At 43.0% G+C, this 23409-nt stretch overlaps 1 protein-coding gene across 3 annotated transcripts in view; it reads right to left on the bottom strand.

Annotated features, from left to right (window-relative positions):
- Positions 1–4560: 4560 nt before the first annotated feature.
- The window catches only part of LOC122557372 (cytokine receptor common subunit gamma-like), a 60519-nt gene continuing 41670 nt past the window's right edge, over positions 4561–23409 (bottom strand). The window contains exons 4-9 of one of the 3 annotated variants that reach the window (XM_043705015.2): positions 20688–20830; positions 19343–19508; positions 17801–17888; positions 8114–8198; positions 5997–6247; positions 4561–4912 (exon numbers count right to left, since the gene is read on the bottom strand). In XM_043705015.2, coding sequence (XP_043560950.1) covers positions 4888–4912; positions 5997–6247; positions 8114–8198; positions 17801–17888; positions 19343–19508; positions 20688–20830 — 758 coding nt within the window. In that variant the 3' untranslated portion in view covers positions 4561–4887. Of the gene's footprint in view, positions 6248–8113; positions 8199–17800; positions 17889–19342; positions 19509–20687; positions 20831–23409 lie in introns of all 3 variants that reach the window. The other 2 variants (XM_043705016.2, XM_043705014.2) reach the window with 2 other exon arrangements.

The following is a 23409-nucleotide window of genomic DNA, read 5'->3' as shown; positions in this document are numbered from 1 at the left end:
GATAGACCCTGATCTCATAAATGATTAGAATCAATTGAAAAGTCCGTTAGTTCAGAATTGTCACCTATTCCATTATCTTTCCAATTTAGGCACATCAGCACATTTTGTCAACAGTACACCTGATTTTTATCAAATTTTGCTACCTGAACAGCTGGGGCATGAGGTCTAAGATAATGGAGGGTGAATAATGATACTTAAAGGGATACTTCACATGTTTCAACTTGGCTGCCAGGTTAATGTGTGCTACCTGCTCAAATACCACCCTCTACTGCTGTATGGGATGTGGGTAGTGCCTGTATTTGTTGCCCATCCCTAATTGCCCTTGAACTAATTGGTTGCCGAGAGGGCCGTTAACAGTCAATCATATTTCTAGATTAGATTAGATGAGATTAGATTACTTACAGTGTGGAAACAGGCCCTTCGGCCCAACAAGTCCACACCGCCCCGCCGAAGCGCAACACACCCATACCCCAACATGGGCCCCTTACCTAACACACCCCTTACCTAATTTAGCATGGCCAATTCACCTGACCTGCACATCTTTGGACTGTGGGAGGAAACCGGAGCACCCGGAGGAAACCCATGCAGACACGGGGAGAACGTGCAAACTCCACACAGTCAGTCACCTGAGGCGGGAATTGAACCCGGGTCTCTGGTGCTGTGAGGCAGCAGTGCTAGCCACTGTGCCACCGTGCCACCCTGTAGTCTGTAGTCTTGTGTAGGCCAGATATCTTTTCATAACTGGCTTTAGTGAGACAAATAAGTTTTTTATGATGATGGTTGTATGGGTAACATTCAGCTAGCTTTTTTATTTAATTCAAATTTTACCATCTGCCATGGTGGGATCCAAACTGTGTTCCCCAGAACATCAGCCTGGGGTTCTGGATAAGGATGACAGATATTACCACTACACCATTGCTTTCCCTCTTACTTGCACTGTCCCTGGATATATTAAACAGTTGGCAAAATCAACTGGAGCAACGTCTTTTCACATTTACTTAACATTTTTTAACAATAGTGTGTTTGTGTACGTGTGAATACGTGTGATGAGAAAATATACAATTTGGAAATTGCCAACATATTTACTAGGGTTGTACTCAGTCCTCTGTGACTTGTTAATGTATTCTGTTGGAAAATCTGCTAAAAATAAATTATTTTACAATAGTTGCTTTCACAGAAATTGCTATTTATTTGTCTGTCATTTTTGATTTGATTTGATTTATTATCAATATGCACCTAGACATAGTGAAAAGTATTATATTGTGTGCTAACCAGGCAAATCATACCTTGTATAAGTACATCAGGGGAAGAGAACAGAATGCAAAATATAGTGTTATAGCTATGGAGAAGATGCCCTGAAAGATCAACTCTAATATATGAGCGATCCAGTTCATATGTCTGATAAAAGCAGGATGAAGCTGTAATTACATCTGTTGGTGTGTGTTTTCAAACTTTTATACCTTCTGCCTGACGGAAGTGGGTGGAAGAGATTATAACGGAGATGGGATGGGTCTTTGATTGTGTTGGCTGCTTTCCTGATGCAGTAGGAAGTATAGACAGACTCAATGAAAGGAAGACTGGTTTTCATGCTGGACTGGGCTCTCATGATAGTCAACTCTCCACAATTTCCTGCAGTCTTGGGCAGAACAGTTTCCATGCCAAGCTGTGATGCATCCAGATAGCTTATATGTTACCTCTATAAAAGTTGGCAAGAATCACTGTGGACCTGCTGAATTTCCTTAGCTTTATCAGGAAGTAGAGACATTGGTGTGCTTTCTTGACTGTAGCATCAACATAGATGGACCAGGACAGATCACTGGTGATATTTACTCCTAGGAACTTGAAGTTCTCAAATGCCTCATCAGCACCATGCCCTCTACTCTGCTTCCTGAAGTCGATAACCAGCTCCTTCATTTTTGCTGACATTGAGGGAGAGATTATTGTCCTTACACCATGCCACTAAGCTCTGTGTCACCTTCCTATACTCTATCTCATTGTTGTTTGAGATCTGACCCACTCTGGTGGTGTCATTAGCAAACTTGTAAATGGAGTTGTGGCAGAATTTGGTCACACAGTCTTGCGTGTTTAAGGAGTATAGTAAGGGGTTGAGTACTCAGTCTTGCATGGCACCTGAATTGAGGATTATTATGGAGGAGGTGTTGCTGCCTGTTCTTACTGATTACTGATTGCTGTCTGTGGGTCAGGAATTTGAGGATCCAGTTGCATATGGGGGAGCAGAGTCCGTGTTCTTGCTGGAATTATGGCGCTGAAGGGAGAGTTAAAGTTAATAAATAAGAGTTTGTTGTCGGTGTCCTTGTTAGCCAGATGTTCCAGGGATGAGTGCAGGACCAGGGAGGTGGTATCTGCTGTGGACCTATTGTGAGAGTAGGCGAATTGCAGTGGATCAAGGCAATCTGGGTGGCTCAAGTTGATGTGTACCATTACTAACCTCTCAAAAAACTTCATTGTGATAGATGTCAGAGTCTCTGTGTTGGAGAAATTGAGCCCAATGGATCAGAGACCACAAATGAGGATTGTGGTGAAATTGACAAGCAGTTTACTTAAACAAAGCACTATCATGGAAGAGAAATTGATCAGGCTGACACAGAATTGATTCTCTGGACGGATGACCAGAATGCTGTTCCCAGAACAGAAGGTGCAGGCATGCTTTACAGGGGTACAACACAAAAGTGATAATTGTAAAGCAGTTACAGTACAATGGTGAAAATTGTAAAGAGATTAAAACAAGAATAAACTGAATGAAAGTTAATTAAACGTCTGGCAGTAGCAATTCATTTGTAATTGGCACAGGAGATTCCAGCCATCTCTGTGAGTGGGTGAAAATGTCTTCTGGAGGATTCTGCATTGTATTTCCCATTCGTGCGAATATGTGTAAATGTCCCTTCACCTGGCATTCAGGTGTGTCCATTGTGTTCCTCCTGCGAGTGAAATCTTCCAGGGTCTCTTAGTCTGCCTCTATTTATGCGGTATTGGTTTCAATGGGAAATGAGCCTGCCCTTAGGGTGTTGGGATTGCAGTATTAATCTGGACTGGGAGCTGATTGTGAAAACTGTTTTAGCAAGTGTATTCTCTGGTCTGGGAATAGCTTGGCCATGTTTGGTTTCTATGTGAGCCTGTTTGGCCAAGACTGGGCACTCTGGGTAGTTTCTGTATGTGTTGGCAGGCTTGATTTCTGTGTTTTGCAGGCCACCTTCTAGGATTTTTTTAATGTGGCCATGTTGTGGGTGAGCAGAGTGGCAGACCTTTTTCCCACACTCTGGGACCCGTCATTAAGACATGATATCTGACCTTTCTTTGGCATTGGGATGATAGTGATCTTTTTGAACCGGATGTGAACCTCACATCAAGTAAGGAGAGGTTAAAGATGTCTGCAGATATTCCTGCTGATCCACACAGGATCTGCGTGCACGTTCAGGAACTCCAGCCTGGCCAATCATTTTCCATGGGTTCACTATCAAGAAGGCCGCTCTGATGTCTGTGCTGACAACCATGGGTACAGGTGCACCCATGGCTGTCTGGGCAGGTGACAATGCTTCACTAACCTTCTGTTCAAAACAAGAAATAAATGCAATGAGCTCACTGGGGAGGGATGCATTGTTGTCAGTAATTCTACTCAACTTCGCTCTGTAGCCTGATACGTCATGTAAACCTTGCCACAGTCAACATGTATTTGTGTGGTTAGTCTGGGACTCTAGTCTGATATTGTCTCTTGGGGTCCTTGATGGATTTGTGAAGGTCAAACCTAGATTTGCTCTACAGGTCAGTGTCAACCGACCTGAACGCCTCAGAGCTAGACTTCAGTAGGAAGTGAATCTTCCAGTTCATCAAAGGTTTCTGTTTGGGGAACACTTGTTTTAATGTTTTTGGCATGTAGTCCTCTACACACTTGCTGATGAAGTCTGTGTTGGTAATGGCATACTCATTTAGGCTGACCACTGAGTTCTTGAATATGGACTAGTCCACTGACTCCAAGCAGTCACATAGGAGCCCATTGTCCATTACCTCAGATCAGCAATGTACAACTTTCTATATCAGATCCTCATGCTTCAGTTTCTGCTTCTAAGCTGGGAGAAGGAACGCAGACATTTGGTCTGATTTACCAAAATAAGGGTCAGGAATGGAGCGGTAAGGGTCTTTGATGATTGTATAGCAATGGTCCTGGGTGTTTGGGCCTCTAGTGAGACATTCTTGAGGTTGGCTTGGTTGAAGTCACCAACTATGATGAACAAAGCCTTGGGATATTCGGTCTCAAGGCTATTTGTAGCTGTGTATATTTCACTTCCACATTGAGTGAGATGTAAACTGCTGTCAGGAGATCAGAAGTAAACTCCCATGGCAGGTAGTAGGGACCTAATACCAGAACTCATCAGAGTTCTGGGCATCAGAACTCATGGTTACAAAGCTATTCTCGAACTCAATGAAAATAAAAGCAAGGAGAGATGTAAAATGGGCTGCTGATTTGTTTTGTCCTGTTTGGCACAATTCCACAAAAAAGCTACAGCATTGCATTTGAAATTTGGACATTGAGAAAGTGAAACACACATTTTGTTGAGTTTAAGTAATGGTTTATCCATTTAAAACATTTCTGAAACATTTCATAATTCTAGTCCATATCCAAATTAAGTTACTTCAAAAGCATGCACATGGTTTTAAAGGTAAGCTGATGACAGAATAATAATATACGTAAAGCATTTGCTAATTAATCATCAAACTGCGTGTTAAAAATGTGCAACAGCCTGGTACAAGTCACTTTTGGCATCACTAAACAATAACAATCAAATGCTCCCGTGTTACAATGTTCAGGCTGCTGCCGGCTCTCTCTCTCTCTCTCTGCCTCTGGATATTTCTTGCTCACTGCTATGCTCCTCAGCCAGACTTGGTGATGCTATAGCTTCAACATAATATGGAACAAAGAAGGCAAAAACAAAAACAGAAACACCTTCAGATCAGTCTCATATGTGTATTACACAAGAATAGCAAAAATATACATAAGTTGTATTAAGATCATCACACACCCATAGATCATACAAAATGATTGTACTTAGTTCTTTTATATTTTCTCACAGCTGAAGACATCACAACTTATGGGACATGATGCATCATTGAAGAACTCTTATTATTTGCTATTTTGCAGTAATCCATCACAGTCTTGATTTCAGTATTATTATACCAGGAAAGGTCAAATGCAATTTTGAAAAGTCCACTTCTACATTCTTATTAATTATTTTGTCTAATCTATAGTTACACAAAATAGCAGTGTTTTGAAGCCAAATGTATAAATGTCCAAATGGAAGATCTCAGCAAGTAATGGGAGTGACAGTTAACATTGCACTAAGCAGTTGACTCTCAGTCCCTAATCAATCATTAAATTAACTGGATGGGGAATGAGGAGCAGCTTCAATTTCCAACTATTACACCCTAAGACAACTACTCCTCTCCAGCCACATCTCACTGAGAAATCAAACTTGAAATAAGGATTTATATGTAAGGCAAAAGTAAAGCAGAATATTATGGAGTCTGGAAGTCTGAAATAAATACTGAAAGTGATGCAGACATTCAATAGGTCAGACAGCAGCTGTGGAGAGTCAAATAAAGCTAAAAGATATCAAATTGAAATGTTAACTTTTTCTCTTGCCCGGTTTTCTACATATGCTTGAAAGATTTAAAAAAATACACAGTTTGCAATGAAACTGAAATATAAACAAAAATATCAGAAAAGCTCAAGAAGTGATTCACTTATGAAACAGAAAGGGGAGCGTTTCTAATTCATATCCTAACAGAGTAGTTGTATTTTCATTTTGGTTTCTCTGTGGAGATTGTTGTGAGGTGTAACATTTTGGGTATTTTATTCCTGAAAGACCTATGGAATAGTTCAGGATTATGTGCCACTATTATTGAATTTTCTTCAGTGTCATACAGGCTTGCAATATGGCAAATGTTAGACTCTGACATAGATGTTTTCATTAATGGCGTACCTACTGCTCTCTACAAAAACGGCAATATCAGAAAACAGCAGTGCAGGAGAGGTGCTTTTTGGTTGAATCTCTCCCTTCGTAGCAAGAATAGGAAGTTTTCCTGGGATCTGTGTCATTCCACTTTGCTCGTATGACCCTCCATGGACACCGGTCTGGGAAGGATTGACTGGTGACTCGGTCACAATACACACATTCTCATGGTAGGTTGATTTGAAACCTTCCAATGCATCCTTTGGGACACCAAGCCAGTCCTGTAAAAAATAAGACCATTAACCATTTGTCTACTTCCTATTGGTTTGCCATGCTAACTATACTAATAGGGCCATTGTAAAACACTTCTCACACTCACTCAGAATATTGAACATCCACCCATTTTCATTATGGTGCTGCTATTGCTAATGCATTCCTGGCCTAATTGTTTAAGTAATCTTTTACCGTCAGGTTTAAATTCCTTCTCTTCCTAGGTCATGCATCTTAGAAGGCAGCCTTGCAAATCTAATAATTGTAATGAGGTCAGCCGGGTGCATCTTGGAATATGAGTTCCCTGATTGGGGCTGTTAATCTGCTTCAATCAGGGAACCCTGACTGACAGCTAAGAATAGGAGTGACAGACATCTTGTTCACTCTGAGAGCTGGCTCTGAGGGAGTTGGATCAGTGTCTCGTTCATTCTGAGAGCTGGCTCTGAGGGAGCTGGGTGAGTGTCTTGTTCACTCTGAGGGCTGTCTCTGAGGGAGCTGGGTGAGTGTCCTGTTCACTCTGAGGGCTGTCTCTGAGGGAGCTGGATCAGTGCCTTGTTCACACTGAGACCTGGGTCTGAGGGAGCTGGGTCAGTGTCAAGGACTTTTCGCGTGCAAATTAAAGGTGACTTGGTGATGGGATATCGGCTTCAGTGGAGGTATTTCAACAACCGTACGCTGAGGCTTCTGTTTCATTGTTCTCAAACAGCTGTTAGAATATATAGGAGAGGGATATCCTCTTTAAGTTTTTTTCCCATTAACGGAGAATTGCTTGCACTCACAACAAGGTAAGTGAGACCCTTGGTGTTGGGTAGGTATAGTACCTGCAGCAGGTACTGCCTACTTGGTGGTATGCTGAGCCACAAACTGCAGCTATCAGTGGACAAGATTTCCGCTTCTCCAGGTCCTTGATCCTGAGGAAGGGCCACCGCTGCCCAGCTCAGTGCTGGCATTTAACTCTCCCGTCTTCCTGAGAAAAATGCTTGTTTTCCAGCTGACAGGTGGCAACTCCACCACCTCCATCAAACACTGCCCCCTGTGCGTGAGCACAGGAGGCGAACTGCCTTCTTAAAACACTGCAGTCAACGTGCGGTAGGTTGACCCACACTGCCCTTAGTGGAGGAATCCTAAATGTTTGACCCAGCGACAGTGAAAGAATAGCGATATATTTCCAAGTCAGGATGGTGAATAGATTGCAGGGAAATTTGCAAGTGGTGGTCTTCCAATGTATTTGCTGCCCTTGTCTTTCGTGATGGAAGTGGTGTGTGTATTAATTTACAAAAGACAGTACTCTTGTTAAATACCGAAACCTGGGACATGCTTTCTGTTAATTGAGTCTAAGAAGGGTGGTGAATTGGAAAATTTTGTGAAATTTGATAAAATCTTTAACTTTTATGACAATTCTCGGATAGCAGGATTTATTTTTCAATGCACTATCCTAGCGAGTTGTGACATATTACAACAGTGATTATATTTGAAAAAAAAAATCATTTCATATAAAATCCTTAGTGGTGATCTGAGGTGATGGAAAATACTAAGCAAATTAAAGCTCTTTGTTTCTTTCTTTCAACATTCCCTCTCAACTTTAACCTGCTCCTGTAGCTTCCATCTGTTGACTACAAACACAGCAATCTCCCAGATCAGACATCCACAACTCATGCAATCCATTTACTGTAACCCCTTTGAAGTATTGAATGATCCTTCACCCCAGCTCTCTGTCAATGCCATTGTCTAGAAGGCTGTGTTTGAGGCTGAGATGGTTGTTCCCACTGATATTTCCTCCCTCCTGTCTTTGATAGCTACATCCCCAGAGATAATTGGAATGCAAGGAATTTGCTTCAAAAATGTCAGAAGTGTTTTTTTTCTTCCTTTTTCTTTACCTGAAAGTTGCCATTGTAATTGTTGAACAAAGGATCAAAACTTCTGCCTGGATTGGGTATTTTTGGGATGATTATCACCTTCAACCTGCAAAACAAAAGTCAAAGGGTTAGACCTTGATTTAAATAGAAAACTAAGTAAGATATGTGGGTGAATCTTGTGCCGATTTAAATCGTGATTTCTGGGAAATGTCCTTGCTTCATTGTGTCTTATCACTTTACATTCAATAGGCCAGTGATAACAATTGGGGATACTGATGAATTCTTCTACTTCTGCTTCAATGCGAATCTGAATTTTGGACTACTGTGTTCAATTCCGATCTCTCTGTTATAGGAAAAGTGTTATTAAACTTGGTACAGAAAAGATTTACGAGGACGTTGCCAGGCTGGAGATTGAGTTAAAGGGAGAGGCTGAAAAGGCTGGGGCTATTGTCCTTGGAACATCGGAGGCTGAGGGCTGACCTTATAAAAATTGATAAAATCATGACGGGCATGGATAAGGTGTATAGCCAAACTATTTTACCTAGGGTAGGGGAATCCTAAACTAGGGGCAGAGGTTTAAGGTGAGAGGGGCAAGATACAAAGGGACCTAAAGGGCAATTTTTTCATGCAGACGGTGGTATGGGTATGGAATAAGCTGCCAGAGGAAGTGGTAGAGGCTGGTATAAATACAACATTTACAAGACTTCTGGATGGGTACGTGAATATGAAATGCTTAGAGTGATATAGGCCAAAAGCTGGCAAAATGAGCCTAGATTAATTTAGGATATCTGGTCAGCATGAATTGGACTGAAGGACCTGTTTCCATGTTATACAACTCTATGAATCTTCTAGATATCAACACAGATACAAAAGGTATTGTTGAACAACGATGAAGGAGTTATTGAGTTTAAAGGAGTGATAAAGATGTCCTTGAAAGCCAAAAGTAGTTCAGAAGAATCAAAAAGTGGTCCACAAGAAATTTCTATATTTGATATATATATATATATATATATATAGAGAGAGAGAGAGAGAGAGAGAGAGAGAGAGAGAGAGAGAGCCCTGCCTCTGGTGTTTTTGAAGTCTGGACCATTGGACCAGTGGAAGAATGAAGTGAATATGTGAGGCTAGTTAATTATATAAACTTAAATAAGGTGTGGGTATTTATTATTTAAGCACATATAAAGGGAAATGTATGGACACTGGAATGGGGAGAAGGATTAGGAAATAATTATTTATAATTTTCACCTTCTGAATAAATCTAAATTGAGTAAAAATTGACTTCTGGTCTCTTCCTTCCTTACATGGTTGTTAGAGGTTCAATGGAGGTGAATGATGAACCAAAAGACCAATGGAAGCTTGAAGGGAGGGGGAGCAGGCACAAGGGACAATGTAACATCAAAGTGCCTGTCCTGATGTTTCTCTTGGATGTATTTTCCTTGATGCAGAGGAAGACGAGGAGGACCTCAAGATTGAGCTGTATAAAATTATAAGGGACACAGATAGCGTAGACAGGAAGGAACCTTTCCCCTTAATGGAGGGATCAATGACCAAGGGCATAGATTTAAGATAAGAGACACGGGGCTCAGAGAGTGTCAGAGAAAGTCATGTTTCACCTACAGAGTGGTGGCAATCTGGAACTTGCTGCTTGTAAGGAGAAACCCGCATAACAGGTAATAAGAGGTATTTACATATCCACTTGTGATGCCAAGGCATACAAGGATAAGTGCTGGAAAGTGGGATCAGAATAATTGGGTGCTTCATTTTGATTGCTGCAGACTCAATGGGCCAATGGACCATTTTATGTAGACCTCTATAACGGTGTGAGAGTAGCAAAGGATGATTGTCTAAGGATGATGTTTGGAAACATTGACCATTCACATGCTAAGAATATCGATGAAGTCAATCAATCTGAAGAATTATACCAGTCACAAGAAGCTTTAGTCACATGCCATATGTATTACTGATGGATTCATTTAACTTTGCAGTGTTATAGAATGATTGTACATCAACAGTGTGTAGAACAGATGAGCGAAAACAATATCCAGATTGACTCTATAAGATCATGGCTTATGTAAGTTCTACTTATTTTAAGGTCTGGGAACAATAACACAGTGTGGTCATTAAAAAGAGTAATGATTCCACACAAAGTAGCATAAGTAAGCCACTTTATTACTGCTGGCATTATCTCCATTTTAAAAAAAGCACCATGAAACTGGATATAGAATATTAAAAAAATGGTTTTGGAAGGTTGGTATATCTGTAATTTACCCAATCACGAAACTTCCACTTCCTCTTAACAAATCTAATGTTTCTAATTAGAAATTTGGAGAATATTAACAGCATCAGGTGATCAGGTGAGAATAAAAATCAAAGAGCCTTAAAGCTGCACAACTGCTGTCAAAGATTAAAGATTGCTAAAGGATTTATGGATAATGATAGCTGGCTCATTGTAAGGATGAGCGCAAAATGTGAAGTCTGTAAAAAGTAGCACAGTTGTATTGTAAGCTTTCCATTAGCATGTGATTAAGATGAGGTAGTTATCATTATGTATGTACTGTCCCTTCAAACGAGCATATCACCTCGAGGTACATATCCAGTTTCCTTTTCAAGTCTCAATTAATCCTCCACACCATACTCAGGCAGTGTATTCTAGATCGTAACCTACTTAGAAATGACTTTTCCTCACACAGTCACAGCTGAGGCTGTTCTAGCAGTTTTTGTAGTGCTGTCACAGCTAAAAATGGGAAATATTATCCTTCAGCTTAGGAAGCTAAGAGAATAAAAAGAGGTTATTGAAAATACTCTGGTGAAACACTGGCCGTTGTGGAGGCAGAGAATAAGGAATTCTAGTTGTCTAACATTTTCAGTGACTTCCTATATAAGGGTGTATAAAGACAATATTCCCACTGAATATTGTGTAGATGATTATTCCTAACGGGATAATGCACATACTGTAAAACCTGTGTGAGGAACGATTAGATATTGCCTTGCTGACTTTAAACAAACGGTGGAAAGAAAAGGTATCTCTAAAATTACATGGGACATTCATGTCATCAACTATTAAAGATCCTAGTAGACGGGACATCTCAAGATGTAATGTTTTGTATGGAATTTGGAGTTTTTGATTTGATTTGTTTTTGAAATTTTGGCTGTACATTTGAGCTCTAACTTTCATTTAATGATAAAAAAGGGAATCTGTTAATTGCACATTAGCTGCATACAGGTGAAGGCATGAATTGGGGATTCATTTATACCCCTGTTAAGAGGAATGAACTGAAATGGTGGTTATTGGGTGAGAAGGTACATGTTTGTTATCATAGAATCATAGAGTCATACACCACAAAGGATACGCTTTGGCCCATTGACCCATCTACACTACTACCACTTTCCAGTACTTGGCTCACAGCCTTGAATGTTATGAAATTTCAAGGGCTTATCCAAGTCCTTTTAAAAGTTGTGAGGTTTTCTGTCACTACCACCATCTGAGGCAATGCATTCTAGATCCCCAACAGCCTCTGAGTGAAAATTATTTCCTCAAATCCCTCTAAAACTCCTTAACATTATGCCTTGTGATTGATTCTTTGGCTAGGGAGACCAACTGCTCCTTATCCACCCTGACCACACCCCTCATTATCTTCTATCTAAACCTTCTCTGTTCAAAAGAAAACAATCTGAGTTTATTCATCCTCCTTTCATCGCTAAAATGCTCCCTCCCAAGCAGCAACTTGATGAATCTTCTCTGCACCACTATCCAATGCAATTACGTCCTTCCTGAAGTGAGGCGACATAAATGCACACAGTACACCAAATGTGGCCTAACCAAAGTTTTATACAACTCCAAAACTATCTCCCTGCTCCTATAATCCTGCCATGATGGATGAAGGTAAGCATCCTGTATGCCTTCTTAAACCCCTTATTAACCTGCTGTTACCTTCAGAGATCTGTGAAGAAGCACCCCAAGATTCCTCTTTTCTTCTGAGCTTCTTACTGTCTTGCCATTCATTGTGTAATCCCTTGTCTTCTTACTTCTTCTAACCTGTACGATCTCACACCGTGGGCGGCACGGTGGCACAGTGGTTAGCACTGCTGCCTCACAGCACCAGAGGCCCGGGCTCAATTCCTGCCTCAGGCGACTCTCTGTGTGGAGTTTGCACATTCTCCCCGTGTCTGCGTGGGTTTCCTCCGGGTGCTCCGGTTTCCTCCCACAATCCAAAAAATGTGCAGATTAGGTGAATTGGCCTTCTACCACCACCTCTGTCTCCTACTACGAAGCCAATTTTGGATCCAACTTGCCAGATTATCCTGGATCCCATGTGTTCTTACATTTTCTATCAGTCTTCCATGTTGGACCTTGCTAAAGGCTTTGCTGAAATCCATATAAACCTCATCACTACCTGCACAACCCTCATCAGCAGATCACCTCCTCAAAAATCTCTACCAAATTTGTCTGGCATGACTTGCTGCTGACAAAGCCATGCTGACTATTTCTGAGGGAAAAGAACTTAAAAATGTGTTGCTGGAAAAGCGCAGCAGTTCAGGCAGCATCCAAGGAGCAGGAGAATCGACGTTTCGGGCATAAGCCCTTCTTCAGGAATGAGGAGGGTGTGCCAAGCAGGCTAAGATAAAAGGTAGGGAGGAAGGACTTGGAGGATGGGCGTTGGGAATATGATAGGTGGAAGGAGGTTAAGGTGAGGGGTGGAGAGGTTGAGAAGAAGATTGCAGGTTAAGAAGGCAGTGCTGAGTCTGAGGGTTGGGACTGAGAAAAGGTGGGAGGAGGGGAAATGAGAAAGCTGGAGAAATCTGCATTCATCCCTTGTGATTGGAGGGTTCCTAGGCGGAAGATGAGGCGCTCTTCCTCCAGACGTCCTGTTGCTATGGTCTGGCGATGGAGGAGGCCAAGGACCTGCATGTCCTTGGTGGAGTGGGAGGGGGAGTTAAAGTGTTCAGCCACAGGGCGGTTGGGTTGGTTGGTGCGGATGTCCCAGAGGTGTTCTCTGAAACGTTCCGCAAGTAGGCGACCTGTCTCCCCAATGTATAGGAGGCCACATCGGGTGCAGCGGATGCAGTAAATGATGTGTGTGGAGGTGCAGGTGAATTTGTGGTGGATATGGAAGGGTCCCTTGGGGCCTTGGAGGGAAGTGAGGGGGGAGGTGTGGGCACAAGTTTTGCATTTCTTGCGGTTGTAGGGGAAGATGCCGGGAGTGGAGGTTGGGTTGGTGGGGGGTGTGGATCTGACGAGGGAGTCGCGGAGGGAGTGGTCTTTCCGGAACGCTGATAGGGGTGGGGAGGGAAATATATCCTTGATGGTGGGGTCTATTTGGAGGTGACGGAAATGACGAAGGATGATACGATGTATCTAGAGGTAGGTGGGGTGGTAGGTGAGGACCAGTGGGGTTCTGTCCTGGTGGCAATTGGAGGGGCGGGGTTCAAGGGCGGAGGAGTGGGAAGTGGAGGATATGCAGTGGACAGCATTGTCAACCATGTCTGAGGGGAAATTGCGGTCTTTGAAGAAGGAGGCCATCTGGGTTGTTCGGTATTGGAATTGGTCCTCCTGGGAGCAGATGCAGCGAAGGCGAAGGAATTGGGAATATGGGATGGCGTTTTTACAGGGGGCAGGGTGGAAGGAGGTGTAATCTAGGTAGCTGTGGGAGTCGGTCGGTTTATAGTAAACGTCCGTGTTGAGTCGGTCGTCCGAGATAGAAATGGAGAGGTCAAGGAAGGGGAGGGAGGAGTCTGAGACTGTCCTGGTAAATTTGAGGTCGGGGTGGAAGGTGCTAGTAAAGTGGATGAACTGTTCAACCTCCTTGTGGGAGCACGAGGTAGCGCCAATATAGTCATCGATGTAGCGGAGGAAAAAGTGGGGGGTGGTGCCAGTGTACCTGCAGAAGATGGACTGTTCCACATATCCAACGAAGAGGCAGGCATAGCTGGGGCCCATGTGGGTGCCCATGGCTACTCCTTTGGTTTGGAGGAAGTGGGGAGGATTGGAAAGAGAAGTTGTTCAGAGTGAGGACCAGTTCAGTCAGTCGAAGGAGGGTGTCAGTGGAAAGGTACTGGTTGGTTCGGCGGGAAAGGAAGAAGCGGAGGGCTTTGAGGCCTTTGTGATGGAGGATGGAGGTGTATAGGGACTGGATGTCCATGGTGAAGATAAGGCGTTGGGGGCCAGGGAAGCGAAAATCATGGAGGAGGTGGAGGGCGTGGGTGATGTCCCGAACGTAGGTGGGGAGTTCTTGGACTAAGGGGGACAGGGCCGTGTCAAGGTATGCAGAAATGAGTTCGGTGGGGCAGGAGCAGGCTGAGACAATGGGTCGGCCGGGGCAGTCAGGTTTGTGGATTTTGGGCAGGAGGTAGAAACGGGCGGTGCGGGGTTGTGGGACTATGAGGTTGGAGGCGGTGGATGGGAGGTCCCCTGAGGTGATGAGGTTATGGATGGTCTGGGAGATGATGGTTTGGTGGTGGGAGGTGGGGTCATGGTCAAGGGGCAGTAGGAGGAAGTGTCCGCGAGCTGGCGTTTAGCCTTAGCAATATAAAGATCGGTGCGCCGAACTACCACCACACCTCCCTTGTCTGCCGGTTTGATGGTGAGATTGGGATTGGAACGGAGGGAGTGGAGGGCTGCATGTTGCGAGGGTGAGAGGTTGGAGTGGGTGAGAGGGGTGGACAGGTTGAGGCGGTCAATGTTGCGGCGGCAGTTAGCTATGAAGAGGTCGAGGGCGGGTAAGAGGCCAGCACGGGGTGTCCAGGTGGATGGGGTGTGTTGGAGGCGGGAGAAGGGGTCGTCAGAGGGTGGGCGGGAGTCCTGTTGAAGAAGTAGGCGCGGAGACGAAGGTGGCGGAAGAAATGCTCGATGTCTCACCGCGTGTCGAATTCGTTAATCCGGGAGCGTAGGGGGATGAAGGAGAGGCCTCTGCTGAGGACTAATCTTTCATCCTCAGAGAGGGGGAGATCTGGAGGGATGGTGAAAATACAGCAGGGCTGGGAGCTAGGAGCTGGTGTGGGACTGGAGCTGGGAGTGGGGGCGGGGTTAGGTGTGGCGGCAGGGTTAGGTGTGGGGGTGGAGATCGGCTTGGGGCGGGGTTAGGCATAGGGGCAGGGATCGGCATGGGGGCAGAGACATGCGGCGTGGTTGTTGTGCAGGCGAGTGACGTCAATGGGGGCGGAAATAGATGCGGCGACGGCAACTATTTCTGACCAAACCTTGCCTCGCCAAGTGAAAATTGATTCTCTCCTTCAGAATATTCTTCAATAGTTTCCCTACCACTGATATGAGACTCACTGATCTGTAATTCACTGGTTTATCTCTACCACCCTTCTTGAAAAATGGAACCACATTAGTTGTCCTCCTTCTGACACCTCTACTGTGATGAGAGAGGAATTAAACATTTGAGTCAGAGTCCTGTAATTACTTCTCTTGCCCTGCTCCCATCTGGACCTGGGGGTGTGTCAACTTTTAAACCCCGTCAAAACCCCTAATATCTCTTCACTTCCAATGTCAATCTGCTCACAAACCTCACAGTCCATGTTGCCAAAATCTGTACCCACATCCTGTTTCTTCAGAGTGAAGACAGTTGTGAAATATTCTTTTAACTCCCTGTCACTATTCTCTAGTTCCATGCATAGATTGCCCTCTTAGGTCTTCCTCTATATCGGAGAGACAAAACGCCGACTGGGTGATCGCTTTGCTGAGCACCTTCGGTCTGTACGCAATCAGGTCCCGGACCTTCCCGTGGCTTGCCACTTCAACACACAATCCTGCTCCCATGCCCCCATGTCTGTCCTTGGCCTGATGCAATGTTCCAGTGAAGCTCAACGCAAACTGGAGGAACAGCATCTCATCTTCCGACTAGGCCCGTTCCAGCCTGCTGGTCTCAACACTGAATTCAACAACTTCAGACGATTATCCCATCTCAACCCCACTGTTTTCATTCTGCTCAGTAATTTTATTTAATTTATTTTATTTTTTTAAATATTTTTGTCACTGTTCTGTACCTCTTATTTCTTGATTGTCTTTTTTTCTCTCGCTCCCCACTCTCTCATCACCTTTTTCCTCTCCTCTTCCCCTTTGCTACCCTTCTCCCCTGTTTTCCATTTTGCCTCTGCTTCACCTATCCCCACCATCCCCCACATATTTTGTCACATAGCACTGGCTTCAGCCTTGGTCATTCACAGCTCCTAATCTCCCTACAATCTCTCTATGCACTGTCATTATCACCTCTTTGTTGCTACCTTTGCTTCTAGAGCCATGACTTACCTTCTCTCAGCCTAGAATAAATACCTCTCTATTTCTCCCTTTTTTTAGCTTTGACAAAAGGTCAGTTAGACTCGAAACGTCAGCTCTTTTCTCTCCTTACAGATGCTGCCAGACCTGCTGAGATTTTCCAGCATTTTCTCTTTTAGTTCTTTCTTTTCCTGGTTATCCTTTTCCCCGTGCATTCTCCATAATTTTACCACCAGTGCTTTATCATGCCCTTTCTTTGTCGGCCCAATTGCTTTCTTAAGTTCCCCCTGCACGTTCTATACTCCACTAAGGCTCCAGTTGTTATGATCCCTTTGTACTTACTTTTTTCCCCCTTTTTATCTAGTCCTGAATACTGCTAGACATTCAGGGTTTTGTGAACTTGTTGCTGCCATGTTTCAATCTAAAGGGAACACGTTGGGCCTGTACTCTCCCCATTTTTTTTGACACCTCACCCCCCATTCTGCTGTAGATTCTCTCACAAGTGATTGCTCCCAGTCTACTTTGGTCAGATCCTGTCTTATTTTGATAAAATCTGCCTTCCCCTAGTTCAAATCTATTCTTTGCACACCATCTTTGTCCTTTTCCATTACAAGTTTACGTTGTGGTCACTATCATTAAAATAGTCCCTAACTCTTACATTGAACACCTGTTCAGTTTTATTCCCCAGATTTCTTCACCGCCCCTAATGGACCTTCTATGTGTTGACACAAACAGCTCTCCTAAAGCATTTCACAAAATCTAAACCCTCTAAACCCTTTGCACTGTGATTATCCCAATTTGGTTTGGGGAAGTTCTCATCCCCTTAAATAGTTATACTATTATTATTATTATTACTACACACAATAAATTGTCTACATATCTGCTCCTCTGATGCCAACTAACTGTTTGGGGGTCTATAATACACTCCCAGTAAATGTGACAGCCCCTTTTTTTATTCCTAACCTCTGCCCACAAAGTGATTAAGACCTTTCCAGCATACCATCCCTGCTTACTGCAGTAACTGCTTCTTTCATTAATAATGTCACACCATCTTTTTTATATCCTCCTCTGTCTCACCTCTTTATCTCTGTAAAAAATGGTTCTGAAAGTGTTTAATGATTGGGGCCAGTTCGTTGCCTGAAATTCTTGGAAATAACAATTTTTTCTCCATGACTATGCATTTCATACCCACCCAACCACTTTACATGGTGGGTACATCAGATTAAATGATCAGCATGGATAGAATCACTAACTCATGCTTCAATTTATCATCCTGTATGTATTTGAGAGACTGGCACTTCAGTATAGCTACTGGCACTTCAGAACAGAGAGGTGTCAAATAATTTTGTATACATGTTATGTCCATAGAAATGTGCAGCTAGTGCATTCTGGCATTACTATGGTAGCAGATACATGAAAAAGATGGCAAAATATAACATAGTGTTTTAAGAATCATAATATTTGTGGGATTTGTGCTATTTGTAACTCACCGTTCATTCTTTGTGACAAAAATAACAAGTAAAATTAATCCAAGAAGTGAAACCACAGTAATTATAGTACGGAGACCTGCTGAACCCTCTGTAAAACAAAACAACAAATTCCCATCACTTTTTGAAATTGTTAATTATCTATTTTAATTCTCAGTATATTTTTCTGCTGACCCTACCCCTAAATAAATAATTTCTCCCTACTTTGCTGGTCACTTAGAAACTAGAGAGGTTCAAAAGAAATTTAGAATCACACAGATGTACAGCATGGAAACAGATCCTTCGGTCCAACGTGTCCATGCCGACCATTTATGCAATACTAATCTAGTTACATTTGCCCGCATTTGGTCCATAACCTTTCAAACCCTTCCTATTCATGTATCCATCCCGATGCATTTTAAATGCTCAATTCTGCCAGCCTCCACCACTTCCTCTGGCAGCTCATTCCATACACGTACCACCCTCTGCATGAAAAAGTTGCCCCTTAGGTCGCTGTTAAATCCTTCCTCTGTCACCTTAAAGCTATGCCCTCTGGTTTTTGACTCCCTTACCTTGAGGAAAAGACATTGACTATTCACCTTATCCAGGCCCCTCATGATTTTATAAACTTCTACTGACCAGGATGTTGTAGGATATGGAGGGTTTAAGTTATATTTTAAAAATGGCTGGATTGGCTAGGACATTTTTCACTGGAGTTTAAGAGGTTGAGAGGTGACCTTATAGAGGCTTATAAAGTCTTGAGGATTTCAAGACCGGAGAATATTTTTAAGGTGAGAGGAGAGAGATTTAAAAAGACATGAGCGGCAAATATTTTAAGCTCGCATGTGGGATGAACTTCCTGAGGAAGTGGTGGATATGGGCTCAGTTACAACGTTTCAAGACACTTAGGTAAATACCTAAATAGGCAAGGCTTGGAGGGATATGGACCAGGATCTGGCAAGTGGGACTCGTATATTTTGGGATTATGTTTGGCATGCACTGTTTGGACCGAGGGTCTGTTTCCATGCTGTATGACTATGATTTAGGCTGAAACGTGTGTTCGGCATATAAAACATTGTTTAAACATTGCATATAAAACTCTCTCTGCTGCTTCAGCCTTTTTCTATGACATGGTCATCTTTCCTCTGGCATGCAGTATTTAATTGCAGAAACTTCAAGACATTGACCAGATTCTGCCAATCAAATCCAGTAACTTCAAACAGTAAGGGTGCACCATACTGACGTCATTTTCTCCACCTTTTCCGAAGCACGCTGTGCTCATTTGAGGCAAGCCATTTCACATAATTTCTATCCTATGGTGAAAATAAAGGCTCTAATTTTGAAGGACCAAGAGCACTAAATTACAAAGATCATACTGAAGGTTTTTGTTTTCACTTTCCCAGATGCCTTCTCTACAGGGATAATTCTGATTTTGGGAGATAGTGAAAAATGTTTCATCGGCAGCTGTTTTTACGTCTTTTTTGATTTTTAGTTCCATTTGAACACTATCTGAACAATCATTTTCCTGAGGTCTAGTTTAATAAATTGTAAACACAATGAGTTTACCTGGCTGGACGGGATCTTTTCCCCAGTGAACAGCTGGGCTCCACTCACTCCACAGCTTAGTATTTGCACAATACTGGTTAATCTTACTTCGCACTTGAAAAGTGTAGAATTTCTCTGGATCTACACTTGACAAAACGTACTTTGTTTGTGCAGTGATGACTTGTGACTAGATGAACAAATCCAGAAAAAGTAGTATGTAATCAGAACTGAAGATAACATTAAAATCTCATTTCATAGGTAAACAACGTGTCTCCAAGCTGTTGCTATTTACACTGATTGGTAAGGAACTCATTCCAGATCGCTATTTCCTCACATCCTTGGTAACTAGCTATCTATAACACAAGGAGGAGGGGACAATCAAAACTCCTCTGAGTTAACATCCAGTCAAATGCTGCCTTTGTTGTCAAGATCAGTCACTCTCACCTCACCTCTGGAGTTCTGCCCTTGGAGAAAATCTGTCATGAAGTCATGGTGGAAACCAAACTGAGTGTCAGTGAGCAGGTCACTGCTGAGTAAATGCTGCTGGAGAGCACTATCAACAACCCTATCCATCATTTGACTGATGATTTTGAAGTCAATGGGGTGATGTTTTGCTGGATTGGACTTTTCCTGCTTTTTGTCGATGGGACATAACCAGGCAATTTTTCTCCTTGTGTGTAATGCCAATGGAATACTTTGGTTAGGGTTGCAGTCAGTTCTGCAGAAATTGTCTTCAGTAATATTGCTTATATTTTGTCAGGGTCTGTAGATTTGAAGTATCCAGCGCCTTCAGTGGTTTCTCGATATTACATGTTGTGAATTGCAATTATATTTATAATACTGGGGACTTCATGAGAAGATTTAGATGGATCATTTATAAAGCACTTCTTGGCTGAAGCTGGTTGCAAATGATTCAGCCTTCCTTTTTGCTGTGATGAGCTGGGATCCCCTATCATTGCTGAGGGGTACATCATTGGAGCCTTCATCTCCTTTTAGCTGTAAATTTCAACCCTATTCACCACTCAACGTGAATCACTTTGCACTGATTCATAAGTTGTGGGATCATTTAGTTATGACTACTGCATGCTGCTTCACTAGATTGACAAGTCATTTTTCGGGGATGCTGGTGCTGCAGATAACATCCTCAAGCATCTATAAGAGACACTTGTCTTCTGTTTCCTGAAAAGATGTACAAAGAGCAGCTTCATCCAAGATTAAAAGTAGAAAGGTAGGAGACCTTCAAACTAGTACACAGTGACAAAGAGATAATGTACTATTCAGTTCATAAAAGAACAGCCACTACTCTCTGTTTATAAAGTTTTTGTTAATCAATGTATCAGTCTTGTTGGTCATTATCACATGGTACCTGCCAGTCTTTATCCTTATTACTGCGGTGCCTGATTTCATACATTCGACATTTCAGTAACTTGGCTGGTGTTTCCCAGCTCAAAAGGAGCTCGTTGTTTTCAGTCATATTCAGCGTCATGTTTGTAGGAGGGTAGACTTTCACTGAAAGACATGAATTGAGTTTTTTGCTGTTATTAAAGTGGATATTTCAAGCGTTTCAGAGAGTGATTCGTTCAGAAAAAAATTGTGGGTCAATGAAATTGGAGCAAGTGAACTGGCTGAGGTTCAAGAGTTATCATAATTACTAAAGGAAAAACGAGGAGAAGTAGGATAATGTAACATCCATCGCACACTACTCAGTCAGTCCCTCCATATCTCTTCTGTCTCAGTTTAATGAGGACCTATTTGATCCTTGGAATATCAGTACTCACTGTAACCATTACAAAGTCTATTCCACAGGTTCAAATCCTGCAAACACTGCAAAGTAAAGCCAGTTTGATGCAGTGGAAGTCAGTGCTACAGAAACCTGAGACCTTCACAATATTGGGAAAGGGCCAGTCTCCATTTCTGGGACAGCCCACAAGGTCTCCCTTGCTGGTAAGAGTTCTGGCACAGGAGTGAGATATATGCTGCAGAAGTTATTGCTACAGGCAAAATGGGGCATCAAGCAGCTTCTTTAATATGGAGTGCAATTATCAAAATATAGTTTAACTTGTGATAACTGTTGACTCCTGAACATCCATTAAGAAATGTATATCCCTCTAGTAATAATTAGAGCAATTGAACTTAACGGAAACGAGGGGGCAGCATGGTGGCACAGTGGTTAGCAGTGCTGCCTCACAGCGCCAGAGACCCGGGTTCAATTCCTGCCTCAGGCAACTGTCTGTGTGGAGTTTGCACATTCTCCCTGTGTCTGCATGGGTTTCCTCCGGGTACTCTGGTTTCCTCCCTGTTTTAAAAAATTCTCAAGGTCAGGTTCGTAGGAGAGTAGTCTGACACAGAACAAACGACCAAGAGGCGAGTCTGCTAGAATATGAGCATTTTATTCCCCGCAGCGTCGCCACAACCAACGGGTCTGGCTTATACTCACTCTACATGTTACCGGAACTGGGAGCCGTCAGTTCTCGTAGAGCGGTTGCCAACAACCCACGCTCGGCGGTTAAACGTAACCCCGGAGCAGACTCACCGAACTGGAGACTTTTCCAGCTGATATACTCTTTTCCAGATATAAACATTCATGTGAACAGCAGAGCAAGGCTAAAAAACACATTCCATTCTGGTTACATACAGATAAGAAGATTCACACGGGGAGGTGTGTAATAAGATTCACACGGGACTAAGCAACACCTCCATTCCGGTTAGATTCACACATGTATTGGGACATAATTTTTAACCGTTTCACCACATTCCACTGCTTGGCCCAATACATGTGTTACATTATGATTCACACATGTATTGGGACATAATTTTACACCACATTCCACTGCTTGGCCCAATACATGTGTTACATTATGCTTAATTCAGTTCAATTCGTTTCAGTTAATTTCAGTTCAGTCAATTCAGTGTAGTTCAATTCAGCTCAGTTCAGTTCTGTTCAGTTCAATTCAATTGTGTTCAATTCAGTTCCGTCCATTTCAATTCAATTTAGCTCAGTTCCATTTTGTTCCGTTCAATTTGATTCACTTCAGTTCCACTCAGTTCAGTTCAGTTCAATCCCATTCAATTCTGTTAACTCCGCTTCAGCTTTTTGGACATGCCCACATCCTCCGCTGTACCCCAGGCAAGGGGTTCTTCGGCAGGACTGGGATCCTCTCAAGGGTGGACAGCAGCGACCCTGGGGTTCCTCCGGTCGCCCCCCACCATTTCTCAAACAAACTGCCACGTACATGCCCACATCCATGCCATCCCGGGACGGTCGGGACCTCCACAGTTTGTTCTTCTGGTTTCTTAGTCTTTTTCCAAAACATTGTTCTGTATCAAAATCTCTCCTCAATTGCGATTGACCCTGCTCGCAGCGCCAAATGTTTTAAAAAATTCTCAAGGTCAGGTTCGTAGGAGAGTAGTCTGACACAGAACAAACGACCAAGAGGCGAGTCTGCTAGAATATGAGCATTTTATTCCCCGCAGCGTCGCCACAACCAACGGGTCTGGCTTATACTCACTCTACATGTTACCGGAACTGGGAGCCGTCAGTTCTCGTAGAGCGGTTGCCAACAACCCACGCTCGGCGGTTAAACGTAACCCCGGAGCAGACTCACCGAACTGGAGACTTTTCCAGCTGATATACTCTTTTCCAGATATAAACATTCATGTGAACAGCAGAGCAAGGCTAAAAAACACATTCCATTCTGGTTACATACAGATAAGAAGATTCACACGGGGAGGTGTGTAATAAGATTCACACGGGACTAAGCAACACCTCCATTCCGGTTAGATTCACACATGTATTGGGACATAATTTTTAACCGTTTCACCACATTCCACTGCTTGGCCCAATACATGTGTTACATTATGATTCACACATGTATTGGGACATAATTTTACACCACACTCCCACAGTCCAAACATGTGCAGGTTAGGTGAATTGGCCATGTTAAATTGCCCGTAGTGTTAGGTGAAGGGGTAAATGTAGGGGAATGGGTTTGTGTGGGTTGCTCTTCGGAGGGTCAGTGTGGACTTGTTGGGCCGAAGGGCCTGTTTCCACACTGTAATTAATCTAATCTAATCTAATCAGGATCCTC

The sequence above is a fragment of the Chiloscyllium plagiosum genome, unplaced genomic scaffold (genome assembly GCF_037043375.1).
Source record: "Chiloscyllium plagiosum isolate Xiang-an unplaced genomic scaffold, Cpla_swu_hap1 HiC_scaffold_11, whole genome shotgun sequence".
Taxonomy (NCBI): domain Eukaryota; kingdom Metazoa; phylum Chordata; class Chondrichthyes; order Orectolobiformes; family Hemiscylliidae; genus Chiloscyllium; species Chiloscyllium plagiosum.
The sequence above is the reverse complement of the archived record's forward strand: the minus strand, read 5'-3'. Positions and strand labels throughout refer to the sequence as shown.